The sequence below is a fragment of the Pelophylax lessonae genome, assembly GCF_965119305.1.
Source record: "Pelophylax lessonae genome assembly, chromosome: 2".
In the NCBI taxonomy this organism is placed as follows: Eukaryota; Metazoa; Chordata; class Amphibia; order Anura; family Ranidae; genus Pelophylax; species Pelophylax lessonae.
In genome coordinates, this window is record NC_138769.1 from 15,938,349 (window position 1) to 15,960,863 (window position 22,515).

General features: G+C 48.7%; 1 protein-coding gene across 1 annotated transcript in view; it reads right to left on the reverse strand.

Annotated features, from left to right (window-relative positions):
- The window catches only part of POLQ (DNA polymerase theta), a 161,097-nt gene that overhangs the window by 67,788 nt on the left and 70,794 nt on the right, over positions 1-22,515 (reverse strand). Inside the window, exons 14-16 of the mRNA XM_082247649.1 lie at positions 11,193-13,798; positions 3,502-3,645; positions 1,601-1,794 (exon numbers count right to left, since the gene is read on the reverse strand). Of these exons, the coding sequence (XP_082103775.1) occupies positions 1,601-1,794; positions 3,502-3,645; positions 11,193-13,798 (2,944 nt within the window). The remainder of the gene's footprint in view (positions 1-1,600; positions 1,795-3,501; positions 3,646-11,192; positions 13,799-22,515) is intronic.

Below are 22,515 nucleotides of genomic sequence, written 5' to 3' on the forward strand. Positions count from 1 at the left end.
TTTATAAATTCTGGACTTTGAACAAATATACAGAAGAGACGACTGCAGATAAACCAGTACAACTTATGTAGGAAGATTTGTTTCATCTCTGTGTATCACCTGAGGCAAGTCACTTCACTGGGTATACGGAAGGGTTTACAAGCACTTTAAAACTGAACTAAACCTTCCTGTCTTTTACAGCCAAGGAAGCTGCCATCTTAGCCTCTGTTTGATCTTCAGCTGCCATGGTGCTGCCCATGTGGATCTGTTACGATTCCAGCCGGTTGATGGCTTGACAGTTCGGTTATGAGCAAAAGCAACTGTGACATTCATGGAATGTCTTGAATATAATGGATTAAGGAAACCGGTAAATTGATGGGTTTAGTTTTGCTGTAGCCCTTTGCACTGAATTGAGGGTTTTTACCCCTTAAAGCCGCGCCTCCTAGCTATTGAGGGGTTTCTGATGCCGGGAGGCGGGGCAGAGTTTATGGTCATGCGAGTCCCGTGATTGGCTTTCACAGCAGTCTCATGATCGGAAAGCTTGATCGGGAGCTTTCCATTAGGCGCCAGCAACTGTGAAGGGCGCGCAATCTCTGCACAGGTTTGTTTTTACATTTTGGTACGCCAATATGCGCCCACTTGGCAGCAAGGCCCATCCGCCCAGAGCTCGTATATTTTTGTGTACTGTTGGTGCAAAGAAGTTAACTATTGGCTTATGTTTTTAGACGCTGTTATGTGCAATAAGGTGTTGGGAAACAGCTTGAATGATCGGTCGGCAAGGCAGTGGTGGTTGGAGGTGAAATGGTCGACTTCCAGCTTTAGAGCTGCAAGCTGGTTTGTGGTCAGTTTAGAGGCAAATAGCATAAAGTGGGGCTTATCTTTAAAGCTGATCCCCAGGTTTCCTCCTCCAGCCATCCAACCCCCCCCCCCCGATCGCTGGCCATACATCCCCCCCCCCCCACCTGATCGCTGGCCATACACCCGCCCCCCGACCTGATCACTGGCCATACACCCGCCCACCTGATCGCTGGCCATATACCCCCCCCCCACCTGATCGCTGGCCATATACCCCCCCCCACCTGATTGCTGGCCATATACCCCCCCCCCCACCTGATTGCTGGCCATACACCCCCCCCCCCGACCTGATCACTGGCCATACACCCGCCCACCTGATCGCTGGCCATATACCCCCCCCCCACCTGATTGCTGGCCATACAAAAAAAAGTCCTTCGTATTCACCTAATGCTGCCACCTTAGTCCACAGTCTTCCCTCAAATTCTGTTACAGAAGACCGGATCCTCCTTCTGTTGCCCAGTACATGATCTACAGGACGTGGACACTTCCTATTGCTTTACCAGTGGTGGGGTCCTCTCAGGATCCAGATGAGGAGTCTGCAATGATTACTTCAGCACAAAGGGAATGTCTGGGACCAGCCAGTGCAGGGTTGGATTAGTGGTCCCCTGAACCAGAAACAGCACTGACAAGGCATTTAAGAGGCAGATTCAGGGCACAAGGTAAAAAAAATGTGCAGAATGGGTTATAGGAGGGGGTGTGATGGGGGAATTAATAATTGCCAAGAGATGAACTTTATGTTTTCTATACATAGAGAGGAGGCACCTACCTTTGGGTCCTGGAAGTGTCCTGTGACGGAGGCCCGGCAGCCCAGGACGAGGGCCTTGTATTGCTCGATGAAGTTATACATGATGACCGCTCTTTGAGCTTCTTTCTGCTGCAAGGTGGACTGGAGGTGCCAGAGCCGGTCCTTCACAGAGAGGTTCTGATCCAGTGGAGGAGGAGCCAGGCTGGCGCTAATGTCTACAAAGAGAGGAATACCAAACCAGAATATCACACCCACAAACACGAGTACAACATTTTCATCATGTAGATAGGTCTATGACACACTACAGGTCCTATTTCAGCAACTTGCCAACAACACGATCACTAGAGAGGATAAAGGAACAACTCGCAAGTTTCTACAATGTCTCTCCCTCACTGGCTACAATGCTACCCCTCCCAGCAAGGGGGCAACTCTTTCCTGTCTTGGCCCGCAAGGGAGCAATGCTGTATAAACAGGGGAATTTTGTCTTTGCCTTTCCTAGACATTCTAGTGTTGGCGAGTTGCCACCAGGGACAAGGACCACTGGTGTGTCACGGGCCATAAGACTGATACATTTCTCTGTACACAACACACCTTCCAGTCAGGGACCCTATTAAAAAACAAATTCAGTCTGAACTGTAATGTATATATACACTAGATTACCAAAGGTATTGAGACACCCGTCTTTAAACGCACATGAACTTTCATGGCATCCCGGTCTTAGTTCGTAGGGTTCGATATTGAGTTGGCCCACCCTTTGCAGCTATAACAGCTTCACCTCTTCCAGGAAGGCCGTCCACAAGGTTTAGGAGTGTGTCTATGGGAATGTTTGACCATTCTTCCAGAAGCGCTTTTGTGAGGTCAGGCACTGATGTGGACCAGAAGGGCCTGGCTCACAGTCTCTGCCCTAATTCATCTTAAAGGTGTTCTACATGTTTTAAATCAGGACTCTGTGCAGGCCAGTCATGTTCCTCCACCCCAAACTCGCTCATCCAGGTCTTAATGGACCTTGCTTTGTGCACTGGTGTACAGTTATGTTGGAACAGGAAGAGGCCATCCCCAAACTGTTCCCACAAAGTTGGGAGCATGAAATTGTCCAAAATGTCTTGGTATGCTGTCGCCTTAAGAGTTCCCTTCACTCGAGCAAAGAGGCCAAGCTCGACCCCTCACCATAATCCTCCCTTCACCAAATGATTTGGACCAGCGAAACAAAGCAAAGTCCATAAAGACATGGCTGAGCGAGTTTGGGGTGGAGGAACTTGACTGGCAGGGGTCCAAATACTTTTGACAATATAGAGTGTAGAGATTCGGACCTCTGCTGAAAAAAAAAAAAAAAAAAAAAAAGAAGTTAACTGACTGGACCTCCTTGAATTTTAATTCAATACCTCTGGACTAGGATTACAGCATTTTGGTGACACTGCTTCTGCAAACTTCTCTGTACACAATAGGATGTGCTGTGCACTCTAAATTACGAAAAAACAGTTACTGTCAAACAGCTACAAACAATACATGGTTACAGCTGGCCATAGATTACTCGAAACTCGGCCGTTTCAGCAGGAACTGGCTGAGATTTGAACCATGTATGGGCGGGCTGAATGTACCCAAGTTGATTGATCGACCAACTTGGGTACAACCAGTCTGTCAGATTTGACATGCGATAATTGCTAGTAGCTTTTATAGCCGCTAGCAAAAATCACTCCGCCAGGAGAACACAATGGATCCACAGGAGGGATTCCCTTAACACTCTGCGGTGATGGGAAATGAAGCAAAATTTCTTTCCTGCAACCTGTGGTATAATAACAGTCAAAGTACATTACTCTGCCATTACATCTACATGATGGAATAACATAAATAGCATATGATAACACTGAAATGGTAAGGATGTACAAACCCTGACAATCACCAAGCCATCCCCAGCGGCTCACCTGACTGATCCTGTTCTCGCTGTAAGGACAGGTAATAAGCATCCTTCCCTCCCCAGCATACAGCCACACCGACGAGCAGGATGTCATCCCAGCCCTGGATGGGGAGGCCGTCTTCCTTGGCTTGTGTCTGCCTTGATGACTGAGCTGGGAGAGCCAAAAACAGAAATAATGAGAGTGTACTTGTATTATAGTCAAAGTAGGAAAAACTGGATTTTTGACTTACCGTAAAATCCTTTTCTCTTAAGCTCATTGACAGACGCAGGACTGATATCTTGATATCCGTAGGGTTATACTGCCCCCTACAGGAGTAGGACACTAGGCAGGAAAAAAGTTCTGGCCACACCCATGGGCAGTCCCAGGGGGTATATCCTCTCTCTCCCTGCCACAGGATGTCAGTTATGTAACAAAGCAGTGTCAGAGACTCATACCAACCCAACTCAAAATAGAGGGGCGGGTACTGCGTCTGTCAATGAGCTTAAGAGAAAAAGGATTTTACGGTAAGTCAAAAATCCAGTTTTCTCTGTCGCTCATTGACAGATGCAGGACTGATATCTTGATATCCGTAGGGACGTCCCAAAGCAGTGCCATAAATGAGGGGTGGGATAACAGAAATAAAATCCAATCCAGAAGGCCAAAGCAGAGCCAACCAAAAGACCAGAGGACTCATCGAAACAAGCAGATGAGACCCACCTGAAAAAAAAAAAAAAAAAAAACCCCCAAGGTAGACCAAAGGTCCCCTCAAACAGCAGCCTGCAAAACCTTGCGGTACGAAAGAGGCATCCGCCGATGCCAGCACATAAACCATATCAAATTTTGTAAAGGTATGAACCGACGACCAGGTAGCCGCCTTGCAAACCTGAAGCACCGACGCCTGATGGCGGAAGGCCCAGGAAGCACTAAGAGCCCGAGTAAAGTGCGCCTTAACAGGGAACGGAGGAACCCGACCCTTAATAGAATAAGCCTGCACCACCGTCTGTCTGATCCATCTGGGGATAGTCGCGGCAGACGCAGGCAACCCCTTTCTAGGGCCATCCGTGATCACAAAAAGTGAATCAGCCTTACGAAAAGAGTCAGTAGTAGCCAAGTACACCCTGATCGCCCGAACCACATCCAAGGAGTGTAACGCAAACTCCCGAGGATGACTGGGCTTAGGACACAGGGAAGGTAACACAATATCCTCATTCAAGTGAAAATCGGAAACCACCTTAGGAAGGAAGGATGGATTCGGACGAAGAACCACCTTATCCTTATGAACCACCAGATATGGGGAACGACAAGACAACGCCGCCAGCTCCGACACCCTGCGTGCAGAAGTGATAGCCATCAAAAAGGCCACCTTCTGGGATAAGGTAAGCAAGGGAATCTGCCTAATATTTTCAAAGGGAGGTTTCTGGAGAACCGACAACACCAAATTAAGATCCCAGGGCGGCAAGGGCGTGCGCACCGGAGGAGCCAGGTGCCGCACCCCCTGGATGAAATTCTGCACCAAAGAATAAGTAGCCAGTGGTCTCTGGAAGAAGATCGCCAATGCTGAAACCTGACCCTTGATAGTGCTCAAGGCCAGCTTCAGCTCAACCCCCCGTTGCAGGAAGGCCAATATCCGAGCCACCGAGTAAGAACGTGGAGGAACCCCGAGGGACTCGTACCACGCGATATAAGACTTCCATGTGCGATAATAGATCTTTCTGGAAGTCGCTTTTCTTGCTTTAATCAGAGTAGGAATAACTGAAACAGACCAACCCCTGTCCTTCAGCACCTGGCTCTCAACAGCCAAGCCGTCAAAGCCAGCGATCGTAAAGCAGGATGGAAGATCGGTCCCTGAGACAGCAGATTCTCCCTGAGAGGAAGTCACCAAGGAGCGTCCGTGACCAGCCTGACCAAGTCGGCGTACCAGGCCCGACGAGGCCAGTCCGGAGCCACAAGGATGACTGGAATTCCCTCCGCCTCTATCCTGCGAAGAAGTTTCGGCAGCAACTTGAGAGGAGGAAAGGCATACAGCAGCTGATATTGCCCCCACGGAGCAACCAGCGCATCTGCGGCGTCCGCCCGAGGATCGCGGGAGCGGGCTGCAAACCTCTGCACCTTCCTGTTGAGCCGAGATGCCAACAGATCCACGTCCGGGGTGCCCCAATGAAGGCACAACTGGTGAAACACCTCTGGATGAAGAGACCATTCCCCTTGATCCAAGGTCTGACAGCTGAGAAAGTCCGCCTGCCAATTTTCCATGCCCGGAATGTGAACTGCGGAAAGAGCCGGAACAAACCGTTCCGCCCAATGAAGAATGCCGGCCACTTCTACGGCCGCCAGAACACTCTTGGTGCCCCCCTGGTGATGGACATAAGCCACGGCCGTGGCATTGTCCGACTGAATCCGAACCGGGTAGCCTCGAAGATGCTCGATCCAGTGAACCAGGCAAAACCTGATCGCTCTCAGTTCCAACACATTTATTGGCCACCTGGATTCTTCCAGGGACTAGAGTCCCTGAGTAGCCAGAGACTCCCTGGTCCGCTCGCTCAGCCGGATCCGATTGTCCAGGGAGTCGGGATTCCGGTTCCATTTGAGAAGAATCTCCTTTTGGAGAGTCCGCGTATGAAACTGAGCCTGCGGAGACTCCGTATCGAGGAGGAGGTCGTCCAGGTAGCCCAGGGCCGATATGCCCCGCTGCCACAACAGCACCAGAACTGGGGCCAAAACCTTTGTGAAAACCCGGGGAGCAGAAGGGAGACCAAAGAGTAATGCCACAATCTGATAATGGTCCTCTCCCACAGCAAAGCGCAGAAACAGCTGGTGTCCTGTGTAAATGGGAGCATGAAGATAGTCATCCTTGATGTCTATGGACGCCAGAAAATCCCCCTGATGCAGGGAGGCCACCACTGTGCGAATGGACTCCACTCCTTGTTGCATCAAGTCCTGCACTGCCCCCAAAAGAGCCGTTAGGCGATTCGAGGACAGTCGCATATTGGAAGGGAAGAACAGCACCGGTGGAAGCGATCGAAACTCGATCTTGTATCCCGACCGTATGACCTCGTGAACCCATTTGTCTTGAATCCTGGAGAGCCACGGGTCCGGGAACCGGCGAAGACACCCCCCCATCCCTGATATGGGTGGGGGCGCACCTTCAGGCTGAAGCGGTCTTATCCTCAGGTCTGGAAGGACCGGATTTTTGCTTACCAGACCAGGGTCTCTTGAAACCCCCCGGGGGGGCTATGGAGGGCTTCGCCTTGTCACCCGCCCCAGAGGAGCGAAAAAACTTCTTGTGAGCTGAAAAGGAAGGTCCCTGTCTGCGACGGGGTTCCCCTTATTAGCCTGTGGTAGAAAGGTGCTCTTGCCCCCAGTGAGATCCCTGATAATCTCATCCAAGGTAGCACCAAACAGGCGATCCCCCTGAAAAGAGAGATCAGTCAAGTCTTTTTTGAAAGCCTGATCCGCCGACCAGCACTTCAACCATAGCATGCGCCGGAGGACCACCGCTGAGATCGACACACGCCCCAGCAATGGAGCAGCGTCCAGTGCGGCGTCACAAACAAACTGTAGCCCCTGCACCATCTGTTCCAGCAAATCCGTCACGGCAGGGGGGAGACTTCTCCCCTCCAGGTCATGGCGTAACAGCTTGGCCCATTACGTCAACGTCTGTGAAACCAGAGCAATGGTAAACACTGGCCTTAAGGTCGACCCTGCCAGGGAGAATATGTAACGGGACACAGATTCCGCCCTACGATCAACTGGATCCCGAAAGGACGGGGAATCCTCCAACGGGATAACAGTAGCCTTATTTAGTCTGGAAACCGGCGGATACACCGAAGGTGGCACCGTCTATTTTTTAAGGAGGGACTCTTCAAACGGGTAGCGCCTAGCAATCCGTTTGGGCATCACAGGGGGTCGTTTTGGACGGACCCACGCCTTCTTAATGATATCGTCAAAGCATTTGGGAAAGGGAAACACCTTTGCCACCTTGGAGGGCTTGCGAGTGCCAAAGGCAACTTCCGTATGAGCTGCATCCGCAGGTGCAACCTCCAGTTTTAGGGTCTCCCGGACAGACACAATCAGTGCGTCCACCAGTGCCTTGTCTTGCGCTATGGCGGAGGCAGAAAGGTCATCCTCACTATCAGAGGAGACGGGGCGCGAGACAGCAGCCCCAGAGGAGGAACCCGCAGCAGCAGCGACTGGCTCAGGATCAGAATCTGAGGCATCAGACAAGACAGGGGTAGGCGGGGGTCACTTTTTAGCCCCCCGTCCCTGACAGGCCACCTCCACCCGGGACACAAATGACTCCAGGACCGCCGAAAGCGCATCAATGGTGAGCGGAGAATCGGAGGGCCCTGAGGCCACCTCGAGGGGATCAGGTGGGGACACATGTGCAGCAGTGTCCATGGCAACACCAGGGGAACCCGTCAGTAAAAAAATGACAAAATTGAAAAAAAACTTTTTTTTCCCCGTAAAATGTCACCCAGCACTGCAGCGCCCCTCAATGGTCAGACAGCGTGCCTCGGGACCCCCGCAGAGAGAGAGACCCCCAAAAGGCTCACCACACGATGCCCCAGAGTTCAACAAGACTGCTCTCAGCGTTGTCTGCATGACAAGGAAGTCCTGTGGAGCGATCTTTCCGGGTCTATGGAGGGGCTCCGCCCCCTCACACGCCCTCAGTAACTCCCACAGCTGCCCAGCTCTGCAAACAAAACGAGCTGGGTGTACCAAGATGGCCGACCCCATGAGCCACATGAGGGACTCCAAACAAATGGCGGCCCGCGCGCTGCGGTGGGAAGGGGGGTCCCCACATCCACTAACAGACGATCGATCGGCAGGTAGGCCCTGGGAAGCCAGGGAGGAAGCCCCCCGCGCAACAGCCGTCCGCACTCGGGACCCCCCCACCCCCTTAGCGGCTTGCATGAACGGCGAGCCACCCCACACACACAAACACCCCCCCGTAGGGGGGAAGGGAGGGGGGAGAAGGACACCACAGGGGGAGGGTGCACAGGGCAACAGAGGGGAACCCAGATTAGTGTGGGTCCGACCGTCCCAGGGAGGGGCCCGGGTCCACCCCAGAGTCAGCCATGAGGAGAAGGGGGGAAGCATTTACTCACCATACCGGAACAGAGCGGGCGCCACTCCAGACAAAACCCCTCACCGCCCAGTGGGGGGGGGGGGGGGGGTGTCAGCCAAAGGAGACGCTGCGACTCGTATGCGACTCGGCGGGACGTTTAACCCGCGGGCCAGTCCCAGTACAGCGGGACTATGTCGCGGCCGACCCAGCGCGGAGCTGGGTCTGCACGCTTTTGTAGGCCGGCTGGGGTGACCACTGGATCTCAACATCCAGCCCGTCGCCCAGATCCGGCATAATTGCTTGAAGATCTCACAGGAACAACTGGAGAAAAAAGCTAACTAAAAAAAGATTTATCTAAAAAAGCTTGCCAGGACCAGAGATCCCAGCAAGGAACTTCGGTCCTGACATCCTGTGGCAGGGAGAGAGAGGATATACCCCCTGGGACTGCCCATGGGTGTGGCCAGAACTTTTTTCCTGCCTAGTGTCCTACTCCTGTAGGGGGCAGTATAACCCTACGGATATCAAGATATCAGTCCTGCGTCTGTCAATGAGCGACAGAGAAAGTAATGCAGCCATTGATCAGTAGTCACCATTAAGTAGAACTAAAGACTACGGTATGACCGTTTAAAAAAAAAAAAGACGCAAGCCAGTAACTACGTGAGGCACAAAAATGATAAAGTACGGTAGCCAAAAAAACTTCCTTTACCTCCCCTGACTTAGCCAAACGCTCCTTTGTGTCTCACGCGCTCCTCCTCAGACACGGAAACTCGTAATGGGAGGGTTTTTAGCAGCAGCGACAGTGCTGTAAATCTGGAAAGCAGTGGGTAGGACTAGGTGTGGCCAAGTTGACAAGCTACAGACTTGTCAATCAGCAGTGACAATGCTAATAGCCACGCCCCCTGCAACATTTTTTTTTTTTTTTAAACCCACTGCAACAAAAGCAGACACATTGAAAGTGGCAACTCTGCTCTAAATTCAGGAGCATTGCGGTATAGTTTCCACACCATCACAGGAAACAGCATTCACGGCCAGGATCAACAGGATCTTTGTGATCTTTGTGGATCTTTAAGGTCCTTAAAACGCAGTTTAAAGCCAGGGAATGCATTCCTGAGATCCACCCATAAAGGGGGTGCCGGCTGCCAAAATACCCATCCAGAGTGATGCATAAATAAAAAGAGAGTGATAGATAATCCCCTGATGAAGTCACGTGTAGTGGCGTAACGCGTAGGACGCCGTTATACTGGAAGAGATGTAAAAACGAGCTCGGAGCTTGTGGAGGTAACAGATTCGTTTGTTTTTAAAAGTGAGTACTTTGCTGCGTTTTAATAAATCATATAATACAATATCACACTATGGAGTTTCTTTACCCTCTCACCCATACTTAATATGGAGTGAACTGGACACCAAAGGAAAATACATTTAGAAGAAACAACTGTAACCCCAGCTCTGCTAATCCCCCACTCAGTCGTTACCCCAGCTCTGCTAATCCCCCACTCAGTCGTAACCCCCAGCTCTGCTAATCCCCCACTCAGTCGTAACCCCCAGCTCTGCTAATCCCCCACTCAGTCGTAACCCCCAGCTCTGCTAATCCCCCACTCAGTCATAAACTCCAGCTCTGCTAATCCCCCACTCAGTCCTAACCCCCAGCTCTGCTAATCCCACATTCAGTCGTAATCCCAGCTCTGCTAATCCCCCACTCAGTTGTAACTCCCAGTTTTGCTAATCCCCCACTCAGTCGTAACCCCAGCTCTGCTAATCCCCCACTCAGTTGTAACCCCCAGTTTTGCTAATCCCCCACTCAGTCGTAACCCCCAGCTCTGCTAATCCCCCACTCAGTCGTAACCCCCAGCTCTGCTAATCCCCCACTCAGTCGTAACCCCCAGCTCTGCTAATCCCCCACTCAGTCGTAACCCCCAGCTCTGCTAATCCCCCACTCAGTCATAACCCTCAGCTCTGCCGATCCTCTGCTGCTCAGTCTTTGCTCTCAGGTCGCTGCTCACCCGCTTTAGCTTTCCCATGTTGCACACCACGTGTGCCATCTGCCAAGTTTGCTCTGCTCCAGTCCAGACCCCACTCACCTTCCTGCTGCTCCACAATGCCAACCAGATGTGGCACCTGCACCAGACACTCCCAGAATATATACACATGAACCAGAAGTGACTGCTGATGATGTCTTTCTGGTTCACTTGTTGGTTGTCCAGCACCTTCTGGGATATCTTATACCTGCAATACCTCCAAAACAAAGTGAAGCAAACGCTTAATAAAAGCCCTTCAAACGTCAGGTGCTGTATGCAAGCGTTGTCAAAGACTTCTATGGAGGCATTGGAGAGGCTTTGAAGCACTAGAAAATGAGGGTATAATTTTTTTAAGGAAAGCAAACAACGTGTGAACAGGACTGTAAGGTAACATGTTTGATTTAGTGACAAGGGCTTTAATTGGCATTTAAAGTGCTTTAAAAAAAGCGTCTCCAATGCCACATTTTGAAGCAAGTGTAAACAAACCCGTAGAGATAAGGAGTGACTGTTTGAGTATTTATCAAGTATAACAAAAATGCCAGGCATAAAAGTAGAAACTTGGTAAAACCAATTATGCCTGGCCTCTGTATGGACTATTTAAAGGTGGAAAACCGAAAAAAAAAAAGAATATTCACCTGGCTTAAACCTTGCTCCAATACAGGTTCGGGAAGATGCTGGTTGGGTCCTCTTCTCGCAGGCCACAGCCAGAGAAAAGGTCTTCTGATTCTGCCACTCCTTAAAAAAAGTGTGAAAGAGATTCTGGTCGCTGGCCACATCAATGATGCTAAAGTCTTCTGAGCTGGATGGCGGGAGGGGAACAGAGTCCTGGGATAACTGCAGAGAGAAACCTTCATCCAAAACATTTTCACCCACAGCAACGTCCATACATTCCTCAACTTCACTCTGTGACCCCAACAATGTCTCTTCTTCTGCGTCCAGAGAAGGGAAGATCATGCTTTGAGCAAGCTCATCTCTAGTTCTAGATTTCACACAAGACATCCCTAACATCATTCCTGATGTGGACGCACTGGGCGGGGTTGGGGGAATAAGGTCATTTCGGCTTTCCGGCCTGGAGTTGGGTTTTTCTGCACTTGCTGATGCAACATTAGGGGTGGAGTTACCAGCAGCAAGAAAACAAGGATCAACAGATGGGGTGTGAGCAGGGTCTTCAGCTTCTAGACCTATAGCTGGTTCCTCCCTTTTAGGGTAGATCTCTTTTACACAAGGATCAAAAAGGGCCTGTTGGGGTTGAGTCATGTGTAGATTATGGACCTTGTGATTGCTTGCAGGACTTGAGCACTGATCCAGAAGCTCTTGCATCCCTTGTGTCAAATTAAACGAGAGATCAGACCACTCCTGATTTCCAATGGCAACCGTCCTCTCTCGTATTTTAAAACTCTTCTCAAGATTCTCACATGGTAATGGATCTGGCCAATGGGGAACTTCAGGTTTACCTTGACTGTCTGAAACTAGAGGTAGTTCGGCATGATCCAGAACCTCCACCATCTGGAATGAGTCAAGCTGAGAGAATGAAATTGATGCTTCTTCACATTTTATGGGTTCGTCCTGCTCTTCAATCAAGTCGTCGATAGGTAGACTGAGCTGAACCATAGTCTCTGGTTCTTTATTACTTCCCCTTGCTGGATTCATGGTTTGTTCCTCTAACTTAGGGACGATGCCCAGATCTTCATTAAAGCTGTCAAACAGAAAACTGTCGCTCATGTTCAGGCTGGTTTCTGCAACTTGATTACATGGTAAACCATCCTCTTCTGGGGCAACACAGTTCTGTATCTCGGCAAGGTTTTGCGGTGAACCTCTCTGTTCTCTAGGTTGGGTACGCAAAGTCTGGAAAAGGCTCTGGAGCTGGGTGTCAGTAAGAGAAACATCATTCCCTCGCAACCATGAGTATTTCTCATAAGTCTTTAACTGTGCTTGCCTTTCCGGCCCTTCGGAGGTCAATTTAGGCTCATCTGAGTGATTTAAAACATTCTGTACAGCATTCACAGTCACCTGACTTAAATGGGTTATTTGTTCTTCTCTTGGATCCCCAACGTCAACATGTGTTTCCTCTCTAACAAGCTCAATAGCTGCCAGGCTTTGTGTGTCGGAGGTCTGGTTTGACAGCTCTGCTGCCAGCTTTGAATCTCCGACTCGCTGCTCCCTCTCCGAATCAGATGCCACCTGCTGCTGTATTATCTTCTCGGTCTGAGTGTCCAGCTGAAAGCTGTCCTCAAAGGTCCTCGATGCCGCACAGAAATCCGGAGAGCGGACGTCACCGGGGAAACAGAGAACCGGTTTTGTTTCTGCAGCCTCACAAGCTGGCTCGGTTTGTCTACAAGTGGCATTCATCTCATTTTGTTTGTGGTTAAATGATCCAAAAACAGATTGATGTTCCTGGAGCGTGTCTGCAGGCTGAATGGGAGCTGGGGATGATGTGTTCGCAGTTCTCGCTATTTCTCCTTCTATATCTTTTATTTCACAAAGCTGCAATTTCTTATTTTTCTCTCCAGCAGTCTCTTTCATTACTGTGTCACATTGAAGAACATTAGAGTTGGGGTTAATACTAACTGAAGGTTCTCTTGACTGATCCCCTCTTGATCTATTGGCCACTTCATCTTTCATTTTCTTTAAATTATCAACAATTGGTGAAACCATTGATGAGTTTCTTGTCTTAGGTTTTGTTTCACTGGAAACATTTGACAAATGTTCTGGAATATGATTGGTTATTGGGGGTTCAGTGGATAACTCATTGTCCTGGCACATAAGACTATCATTCTTGGTGGGTATGGTTGCCTTCTCCTTGGTCTTACTCTGGATAAAGTTTCGTAAATGTTCAGGCCCTGTAGTGTTTGACGATGTGGTTGCCTCCCGTCTTTCAAGCACGGACTTCTCAGGATCTGCAGTGCATTTACCCTTTTCCACAGGTGGAAAGGGATCATTCTGTGATGTTTCCCTGGTTGATTTTGAGGCCTTTTCTGACCTCTCTTCTTGTCTGGGGGGAGAATGGCTGCCTTTGTCCAGAGATGATCCAGAAGAGGTGAACGAGGTATCGCCGCTTCCGTTGGGATCCCACTGTATCCCCATCCCTGCCAGGTCTTCTCTCAGCAGTTTCCGGGCCTCCGCCACAATCAGCTCAGCTGCTTCCCTCTCAGTCAACCCCTTCTTCCCGGATATCCAGATACACCGAGCTGCCCGGCGCTCCTGAGCCGCGTCTTCCTCTTCATCCACCGCTCTACGGACACTGCACAGACAAAGAGATTACATCACAGCTTTACACTGCATCAAAGACTTATACTAGTAAAACTAAAATCAAAAAGGCAATTGTTGGGCACGTTCCCAGGGCCTAGTGGCCAAATTCAGCTGGTGAACAGCTTATAGTGGTTCTAAAGGCAGGGGTTCTAAGAAATTTTCTAGCAGAAAATACTGATTTTAACTTGTAAACAAGTCTCAGAAATAGGCCCGGTCCTTAAGTAGCTAACTTCTTAACGACCACCCACCGCAGATTTACTGCGGCCGGCAGGCAGCCCCTCCTGCGCGAACCAACGTAGCTCTACGTCGGTCGCGCGCCTGTAGCTTGGCAGCGGGGACTCCGATGCACAGAGCTGGTGGTGTTCTAAAATTTTGTCGGACCCATGAAAATTCCGGACCTCGTCACTTCCGGTGATGCTACGTCATAACCCAGCTGGTGCGACAGCTGGTGCGAGCCCCGGTGCGCATGCGCACAAGATATTTTCAAGGTCCAATGAAATTCTAAGACTTAGCGAACAGCTGACTGAGAGGAGGAGGGGCTGAGGTGGGACGCACACACCGCCGTGGGAAAATTTTACAACACGTTGCAGAGCTGACTTAGAGGAAGCGGGAAGGAAGTGAATATATATATATATATATATATATATATATATATATATATATATGGAGCTGTATTTAGCATACTTAGAATAGAAGGAGCCGCTTTTACTGCATTCATTACGCACCTCCGTCCCGCCCTCTCTAAGTCAGCTCTATAGCTCCATACCGCCTCCCTGTAAGAACTCGATGACGCGTCGGTGTAACTCCATCCCACCTCAGCTCCGCCTCCTCTCAGTCAGCTGTTCGCTAAGTTTTAAAATTTCATCGGACCTCGAAAATGTCTTGTGCGCATGCGCACCGGGGCTCGCACCAGCTGGTTCTGACGTAGCGTCACCGGAAGTAACGAGGGTCCGGAATTTTCATGGGTCTGATGAAATTTTAGAACAGTGGCTCCCATTGCCGCCTGACACCCGCAAATTGCTCCCCGCTGAGAGAAGGATGGTCAGATGTTGTAAACACAGCCAACCGTTCTCCCTGGAATGATCACAGAGCGCCTATGATCCTTCTATATAAGATCACAGGTCTCTATGGTCATTTCACAAGTCCCTCCCCATACAGTTAGAAAACACTCCCCCCTAGGCTCACATTTAACCCCTTGATCAACCACAGTGTTAACCCCCTTCCCTGCCAGTGTCATTATTACAATAACAGTGCATATTTTTAGCACTGATTACTGTAGTAATGTCACTGGTCCCCCCAAAAGTGTCAAAAATGTCAGTTAGGGGTCCGATCTGTCTGCCGCAATGTAGCAGCCCTGCAAAAAAAAAAAAAAAAAAAAAAAAAAAAAATCGCAGATCGCCGCCACTAGTAGTTAAAAAAAAAAAATTATAAAAATGACATAAATCTTTCCCCTAGTTAGTAGACGCGATAACTTTTGCGCAAACCAATCAAAATACGCTTATTGCAATTTTTTCTTTAACCAAAAGTATGTAGCAGAAAACAAATTGGCCTAAAATGTTAAATTTAGCTTTTAAATTTTTTTTGGGGGGGGAAATTTCATATAAAAAAATTTGAAAAATATTATTATTTCAAAATTGTCGCTCTATTTTTGTTTATAGCGCAAAACGTAAAAATCGCACAGGTGATCAAATACCACCAAAAGAAAGCTCTGTTTGTGGGGAAAAAAAGTATGTCAATTTCATTTGGGTACAGTGTCGCACGACCGCGCAATTGTCCATTAAAATAACAAAGTGGGGAATCGCAAAATAGGGCCTGGTCATTAAGGGGGCAAATCCTTCCGATCCAGAAGTGGTTAAGGAAGGGTTGCTCCAGCTTGCCCGCACAGCTCCCTATTCCTGGCTTTTAGTGTCACTATTGCCCCATCCAGTGATTAAAAATGTCTTTCATCATCGGCAAAGGCTGTCTATGTACGTGACGGAGGAAAAGCAGAATATTGACCCAGAATATTGATAGATTGGACTGACTGGCTCCTGAATTCTGCATGCATTTACCCAAGAAATAGACTTTACTCTGTCCGGGCACACATGAGAAGGGAGCAGTGGATTTGGACCAGGGACTTCGAGCCGAACATTCACAGAGGGACACCAGAGAGGCTGGCGAAGGAAGATAGGACACAATACAGTCTGCATGGACAAGACATGATGACTCATCCCTTCATTAAACTTTCCAGCAAAAAATAGGAAAGGAGATCCCGCTAATAACAAGGATTTTGGATAATCCAGAACAGATATGGCTGCATTAAGATGCATTAGCCAATTCCCTGTGCTAATCGCACTGCATGAGAAAGGACAAGCTGTGAATTGTAATAAAGTGGACCCAATTAAAAGGATTCATAATTAGGATCAGAAAACGTTTCCACATTAACTGGCAATTTATAAGTATTAGGAGGCCAGCATACCAGTGAACAATAGTATGTAGACCAGCTCCAAAATCCTGGACCTTAAACACTCAGATCACCCCAATTCCTGCACCTTCACCCCTCAGATCACCCCAATTCCTGCACCTTCACCCCTCAGATCACCCCAATTCCTGCACCTTCACACCTCAGATCACCCCAATTCCTGCACCTTCACACCTCAGATCACCCCAATTCCTGCACCTTCACCCCTCAGATCACCCCAATTCCTGCACCTTCACCCCTCAGATCACCCCAATTCCTGCACCTTCACCCCTCAGATCACCCCAATTCCTGCACCTTCACATCTCCGATCACCCCAATTCCTGCACCTTCACACCTCAGATCACCCCAATTCCTGCACCTTTACCTCCAATTCCTGCACCATCATACCTCAGATCATCCCCAATTCCTGCACTGTCACACCTCAGATCACCCCAATTCCTGCACCGTCACACCTCAGATCATCCCCAATTCCTGCACCTTCACACCTCAGATCACCCCAATTCCTGCACCTTCACTCCTCAGATCACCCCAATTCCTGTGCTCCCTCGGATCATCCCAATTCCCACACCTTCGCCCCTCAGATCACCCCAATTCTTGCACCCTCACACCTCAGATCACCCCAATTCCTGCACCTTCACACCTCAGATCAGCTTCAATTTCTGCACCTTCACACCTCTCGGATCATATCATCACCTTTACACTGCAAGTCACCAAATTCCTGTACCTTAACATTTTAGATCATCCCAATTCCTGCATCTTCACTCCTCAGATCAGCCCCAATTCCTGCACCTTCACACCTCAGATCACCCCAATTCCTGCACCTTCACACCTCAGATCACCCCAATTCCTGCACCTTCACACCTCAGATCACCCCAATTCCTGCACCTTCACACCTCAGATCACCCCAATTCCTGCACCTTCACACCTCAGATCACCCCAATTCCTGCACCTTCACACCTCAGATCAGCCCAATTCCTGCACCTTCACCCCTCAGATCACACCAATTCCTGCACCTTCACCCCTCAGATCACCCCCAAATTCCTACACCCTCACACCTTGGATCATTCCAATTCCTGCACCCTCACCCCTCAGATCACCCCCAATTCCTGCACCTTCACCCCTCAGATCACCCCAATTCCTGCACCTTCACACCTCAGATCACCCCAATTCCTGCACCTTCACCCCTCAGATCACCCCCAAATTCCTACACCCTCACACCTCGGATCATTCCAATTCCTGCACCTTTACACCTCAGATTACCCCAAGTCCTGCACCTTCACACCTCAGATCACCCCAATTCCTGCACCTTCACCCCTCAGATCACCCCAATTCCTGCACCTTCACACCTCAGATCATCTCAATTCCTGTGCCCCCTCGGATCATCCCAATTCCCACACCTTCACCCCTCAGATCACCCCAATTCTTGCACCCTCACACCTCAGATCAGCCCCAATTCCAGCACCTTCACCCCTCAGATCAGCCCCAATTCCTGTACCTTTACACCTCAGACCACCCCCAGTTCCTGCACTATCACCCCTCAGATCAGCCCCAATTCAAGCACCTTCACCCCTCAGATCAGCCCCAATTCCTGCACCATCAGACCTCAGATCACCCCATTTCCTTCACCTTCACACCTCAGATCACCCCAATCCTGCATCTTCACACCTCTGATCACCCTAATTTCTGCACCTTCACATATCAGATCACCCAAATTCCTACACCTGCATACCTCACATCACCCCAATTTCTGCACCTTCACATTTCATAGCACCCCAACTCCTGCGCCTTCATATCTCAGCTCACCCCTATTCCTGTACCTTTACACCAGGAATCACATCTCAGATCACCCCAATTTCCATACCAGTGGTGTGGTGGTTTTACATTGATACCTGCAGCAACTGACTGTTCTATTAGAGGGAATAAAAGGGTAAGCAGACAGGCTTCTTCAAGTAATATCTTCCTCATCTAGAGACAGGCCTACGCTGGTAATGGGAAGGAAGGTCACTCTTTGAATGTCAGTGACATTCAGCATGCTTCTCTGAAATGTCATGGAGGTGGATGGGCCACGAGCACAGAGCGGCAGGCCAGGTTTTGGAATTGACAGCCTAGTGACCTGTCAATTACAGCCTATGTCAGCAGTCTGTTTGCGCGTTGTCACCCTGTCACATGGGCTTCCTATGGAGACCGCAAACTAGAAAACACACCAGGGACCAATTGGGCCTCTTTGGTAAAAAAAAAAAAATACATAAATAAATACTGTCAGCATTTTTTAGATTTAATTTCTTTTTAACCACTTCTAGACCAGAAGATTTTCCCCCTTAATGACCAGGGCACTTTTTTGCGATTCGGCACTGCGTTACTTTAACGGACAATTGCGCGGTCGTGCAACGCTGTACCCAAATAAAATTGATGTCCTTTTTTTCCCACAAACAGAGCTTTCTTTTGGTGGCATTTGATCACCTGTGCGATTTTTATTTTTTGCGCTACAAACAAAAAAAGCGCGACAATTCTGAAAAAAAAAAAAAATTAAACAAATAAATATTTTTCACTTTCTATATAACATTCCCAATTAAAAAAAATAAAAAAAAAAAATTAAAAATCATATTTTTTCATCATTTTAGGCCAATTTGTATTCTGCTACATATGTTTGGTAAAAAAAAAAATCCCAATAAGCGTATTTTGATTGGTTTGTACAAAAGTTATCGCATCTACAAGCTAGGGGAAAGATTTATGTCATTTTTACTTTTTTTTTTAACTAGTAAAGGCGGTGATCAGCGATTTTTAGCGGGACTGCGACATTGCGGTGGACAGATCGGACCCCTGACACTTTTGGGGGTACCAGTGACATTACTACAGTAATCGGTGCTAAAAATATGCACTGTTACTGTAATAATGACACTGGCAGGGAAGGGGTTAACAACAGGGGGCGATCAAAGGGTAAATGTATGCACAGGGGGTGTTTTCTAACTGTGAGGGGGATGGGCTTGTGGAATCAACACAGAGACCTGTGATCCTAAATATGAGGATCACAGGAGCTCTGTATTGATTCCTGAGAGAACAAAGGTCTGCTGTGTTTACAACAGTAGACCGCCGATCTCTCTCGAGGAGTGATCGCGGGTGCCCGGCGGCAATTGCAGATGCCGGTGCCGTGAATCAGCTTCCTCGCTGGTGAATGGGGGTGCGCGCACCCCCAGGATCGCTTCCGCAGATCCCCGTACAGGTACGGCGATTCGCACAGCTGAGCCAGACTTCCGCAGTATATCTGCAGCGGGCGGTCAGCAAGCGTTTAATCTACCTAGATTTTACCATTCCTGGTTCCTCCCTCCCCCCCTCATCAACATGCCAATGACATTTTTAAAGTGGCTCAAATATGGATGAAATATGAACAAAGCATATCCCTCTATAATGTGTACTTGTCTCACTCCAAAACACTAAGTGTCATTTCCGTCTGCTGCCTCCTTCCTCTGTCATCAGCATGAGTCACTTCTGACAAGTTTTCCTGACAACAAGAGAAAAATGGTGACAGGGGAAGGAGCTCCAGCTAATTGACAGCCTTGGCTCTGTTCCCGTGTGAAGGGGGTGTGTCCCTTCCCACCAATCAGCTCTCAGAGCTCTCCTCACTGAGCTCTGCAGAGTGCAACTTCAGCTCTCCAACCCCCTTTTTTTTTTTTCCTGAACTCTCAGAGAAGCTTTAAAACTCAAAAATAACAAAAGTCAGTACAACCCCTCACATTTTTGTAAATATTTTATTCTATCTTTTCATGTGACAACACTGAAGAAATGACACTTTGCTACAATGTAAAGTAGTGAGTGTACAGCTTGTGTAAATTTGCTGTCCCCTCAAAATAACTCAACGCACAGCCATTAATGTCTAAACCGCTGGCAACAAAAGTGAGTACACCCCTAAGTGACAATGTCCAAATTGGGCCCTAAGTGTGAATATTTTGTGTGACCACCATTATTTTCCAGCACTGCCTTAACCCTCTTGGGCATGGAGTTCACCAGAGCTTCACAGGTTGCCACTGCAGTCCTCTTCCACTCCTCCATGATGACATCACGGAGCTGGTGGATGTTAGAGATCTTGCGCTCCTCCACCTTCCATTTGAGGATGCCCCACAGATGCTCAATAGGGTTAAGGTCTGGAGACATGGTTGGCCCATGCATCACCTTTACCCTCAGTTTCTTTAGCAAGGCAGTGGTCATCTTGGAGGTGTGTTTGGTGTCATTATCATGCTGGAATACTGCCCTGCGGCTCAGTCTTCGAAGGAGGGGATCATGGTCTGCTTCAGTATGTCACAGTACATGTTGGCATTCATGGTTCCCTCAATTAACTGTAGCTCCCCAGTGCCGGCAGCACTCATGCAGCCCCAGACCATGACACTCCCACCACCATGCTTGACTGTAGGCAAGACACACTTGTCACCATCTGAACCAAATAAGTTTATCTCGATCTCATCAGATCACAGGACATGGTTCCAGTAATCCATGTCCTTAGTCTGCTTGTCTTCAGCAAACTGTTTGCGGGCTTTTTTGTGCATCATCTTTAGAAGAGGCTTCTTTCTAGGATGACAGCCATGCAGACTAATTTGATGCAGTGTGCGGCGTATGGTCTGAGCACTGACAGGCTGACCCCCCCCCACCCCTTCAACCTCTGCAGCAATGCTGGCTGCACTCATATGTCTATTTCCCAAAGACAACCTCTGGATATGACGCTGAGCACGTGCACTCAACTTCTTGGGTCGACCATGGTGAGGCCTGTTCTGAGTGGAACCGGTCCTGTTAATCCGCTGTATGGTCTAGGCCACCATGTTGCAGCTCAGTTTTAGGGTCTTGGCAATCTTCTTATAGCCTAGGCCATCTTTATGTACAGTAGAGCAACAATTCTTTTTTTCAGATCCTTAGAGAGTTCTTTGCCATGAGGTGCAATGCTGAACTTCCAGTGACCAGTATGAGAGAGTGAGAACACCAAATTTAACACACCTGCTCCCCATTCACACCTGGGACCTTGTAACACTAACGAGTCACATGACACCGGGGAGGGAAAATGGCTAATTGGGCCCAATTTGGACATTTTAATTTAAGGGTGTACTCACTTTTGCTGCCAGCTGATTTCTGTATATTATTTTTTATATAGTATTTTAAAAGATTGCACTTTAAAATGTATTTATTCATTTATTCACGGCACACATTAAGTGGTATCACTACTCACGCTAAGCAAATACAATATTGCTATCTCTTTGTAATACGGTAGCGCCCTTCACAACCCCACTTGCACTATTATAATTCGGTATAGTGATGCCAACAAGGGAGTACAGACAGTATTCCTATACTGTGCCAGACTCTACTGGGTTAGCAGGGAAGCCCATGCTCCATCTGGTTAGGAGTGGGGCCCTACTGTAAGTGGTATCATACAGTACTGTAGCTCCTGCATGCCACTTTACCTTTGCCATATAACGTGTGCAATGAGAGAACTTTACTTATCAAAGATTGTAAAGCACAACCACTACAGGAAGCACCCTTTAACTTTACTTATCAAAGACAAGACAATGATAGAAATTACACTAAAGAGGGGGATTTTGGGAGTCTACTAAAGGCAGAGGTTCATCATTAGAATAACAGAGGATTCTGGGAGTCCAGCATCAGATGACAGGAGACAAGATATTGGTTATTGATGGACAGTGGGGGATTCTGGGAGTCCAGTCCTGCATAGGGATACCAATAAGGGAGTACAGCCAGTATTCCTATACTGTCCCTAGGCCCTATTCGGTTAACAGTGAAGCCCATGCCCCATCTGTTTAGGAGTGGGGCCCTACTGTAAGTGGTAGCATACAGTACTGCAGCTCCTGAATGCCACTTCACCTTTGCCATACAACATGTGCAATGAGAGAACTTTACTTATCAAAGATTATAAAGCACAACCACTACAGGAAGCACACTTTACATTGTGGCTCCACGCAATTGTAGGTGGGTCCCGTTGCCCTGAGAACCTATGAACTAGGAGTGGCGACACACAGAGGGGCGGCCATATTGTGACTGATAAGGCAGTGCAGGGTAATCTGCTTTAAGACCATCCTGATCTTTCTGAACAATGTACTGAGTGGATGGTAAAGGGGGATACACTAAAGTGTTAAAGTGTCTAATTTGGGGGTATGGGGAGGGGGTGGGGCCCTGTCCAGTAGCTTAAACTGGGCCCCATGGTTTCTAATGACAGCCCTGCATGCATAACAAGACAGATGACAGGGGTCTAT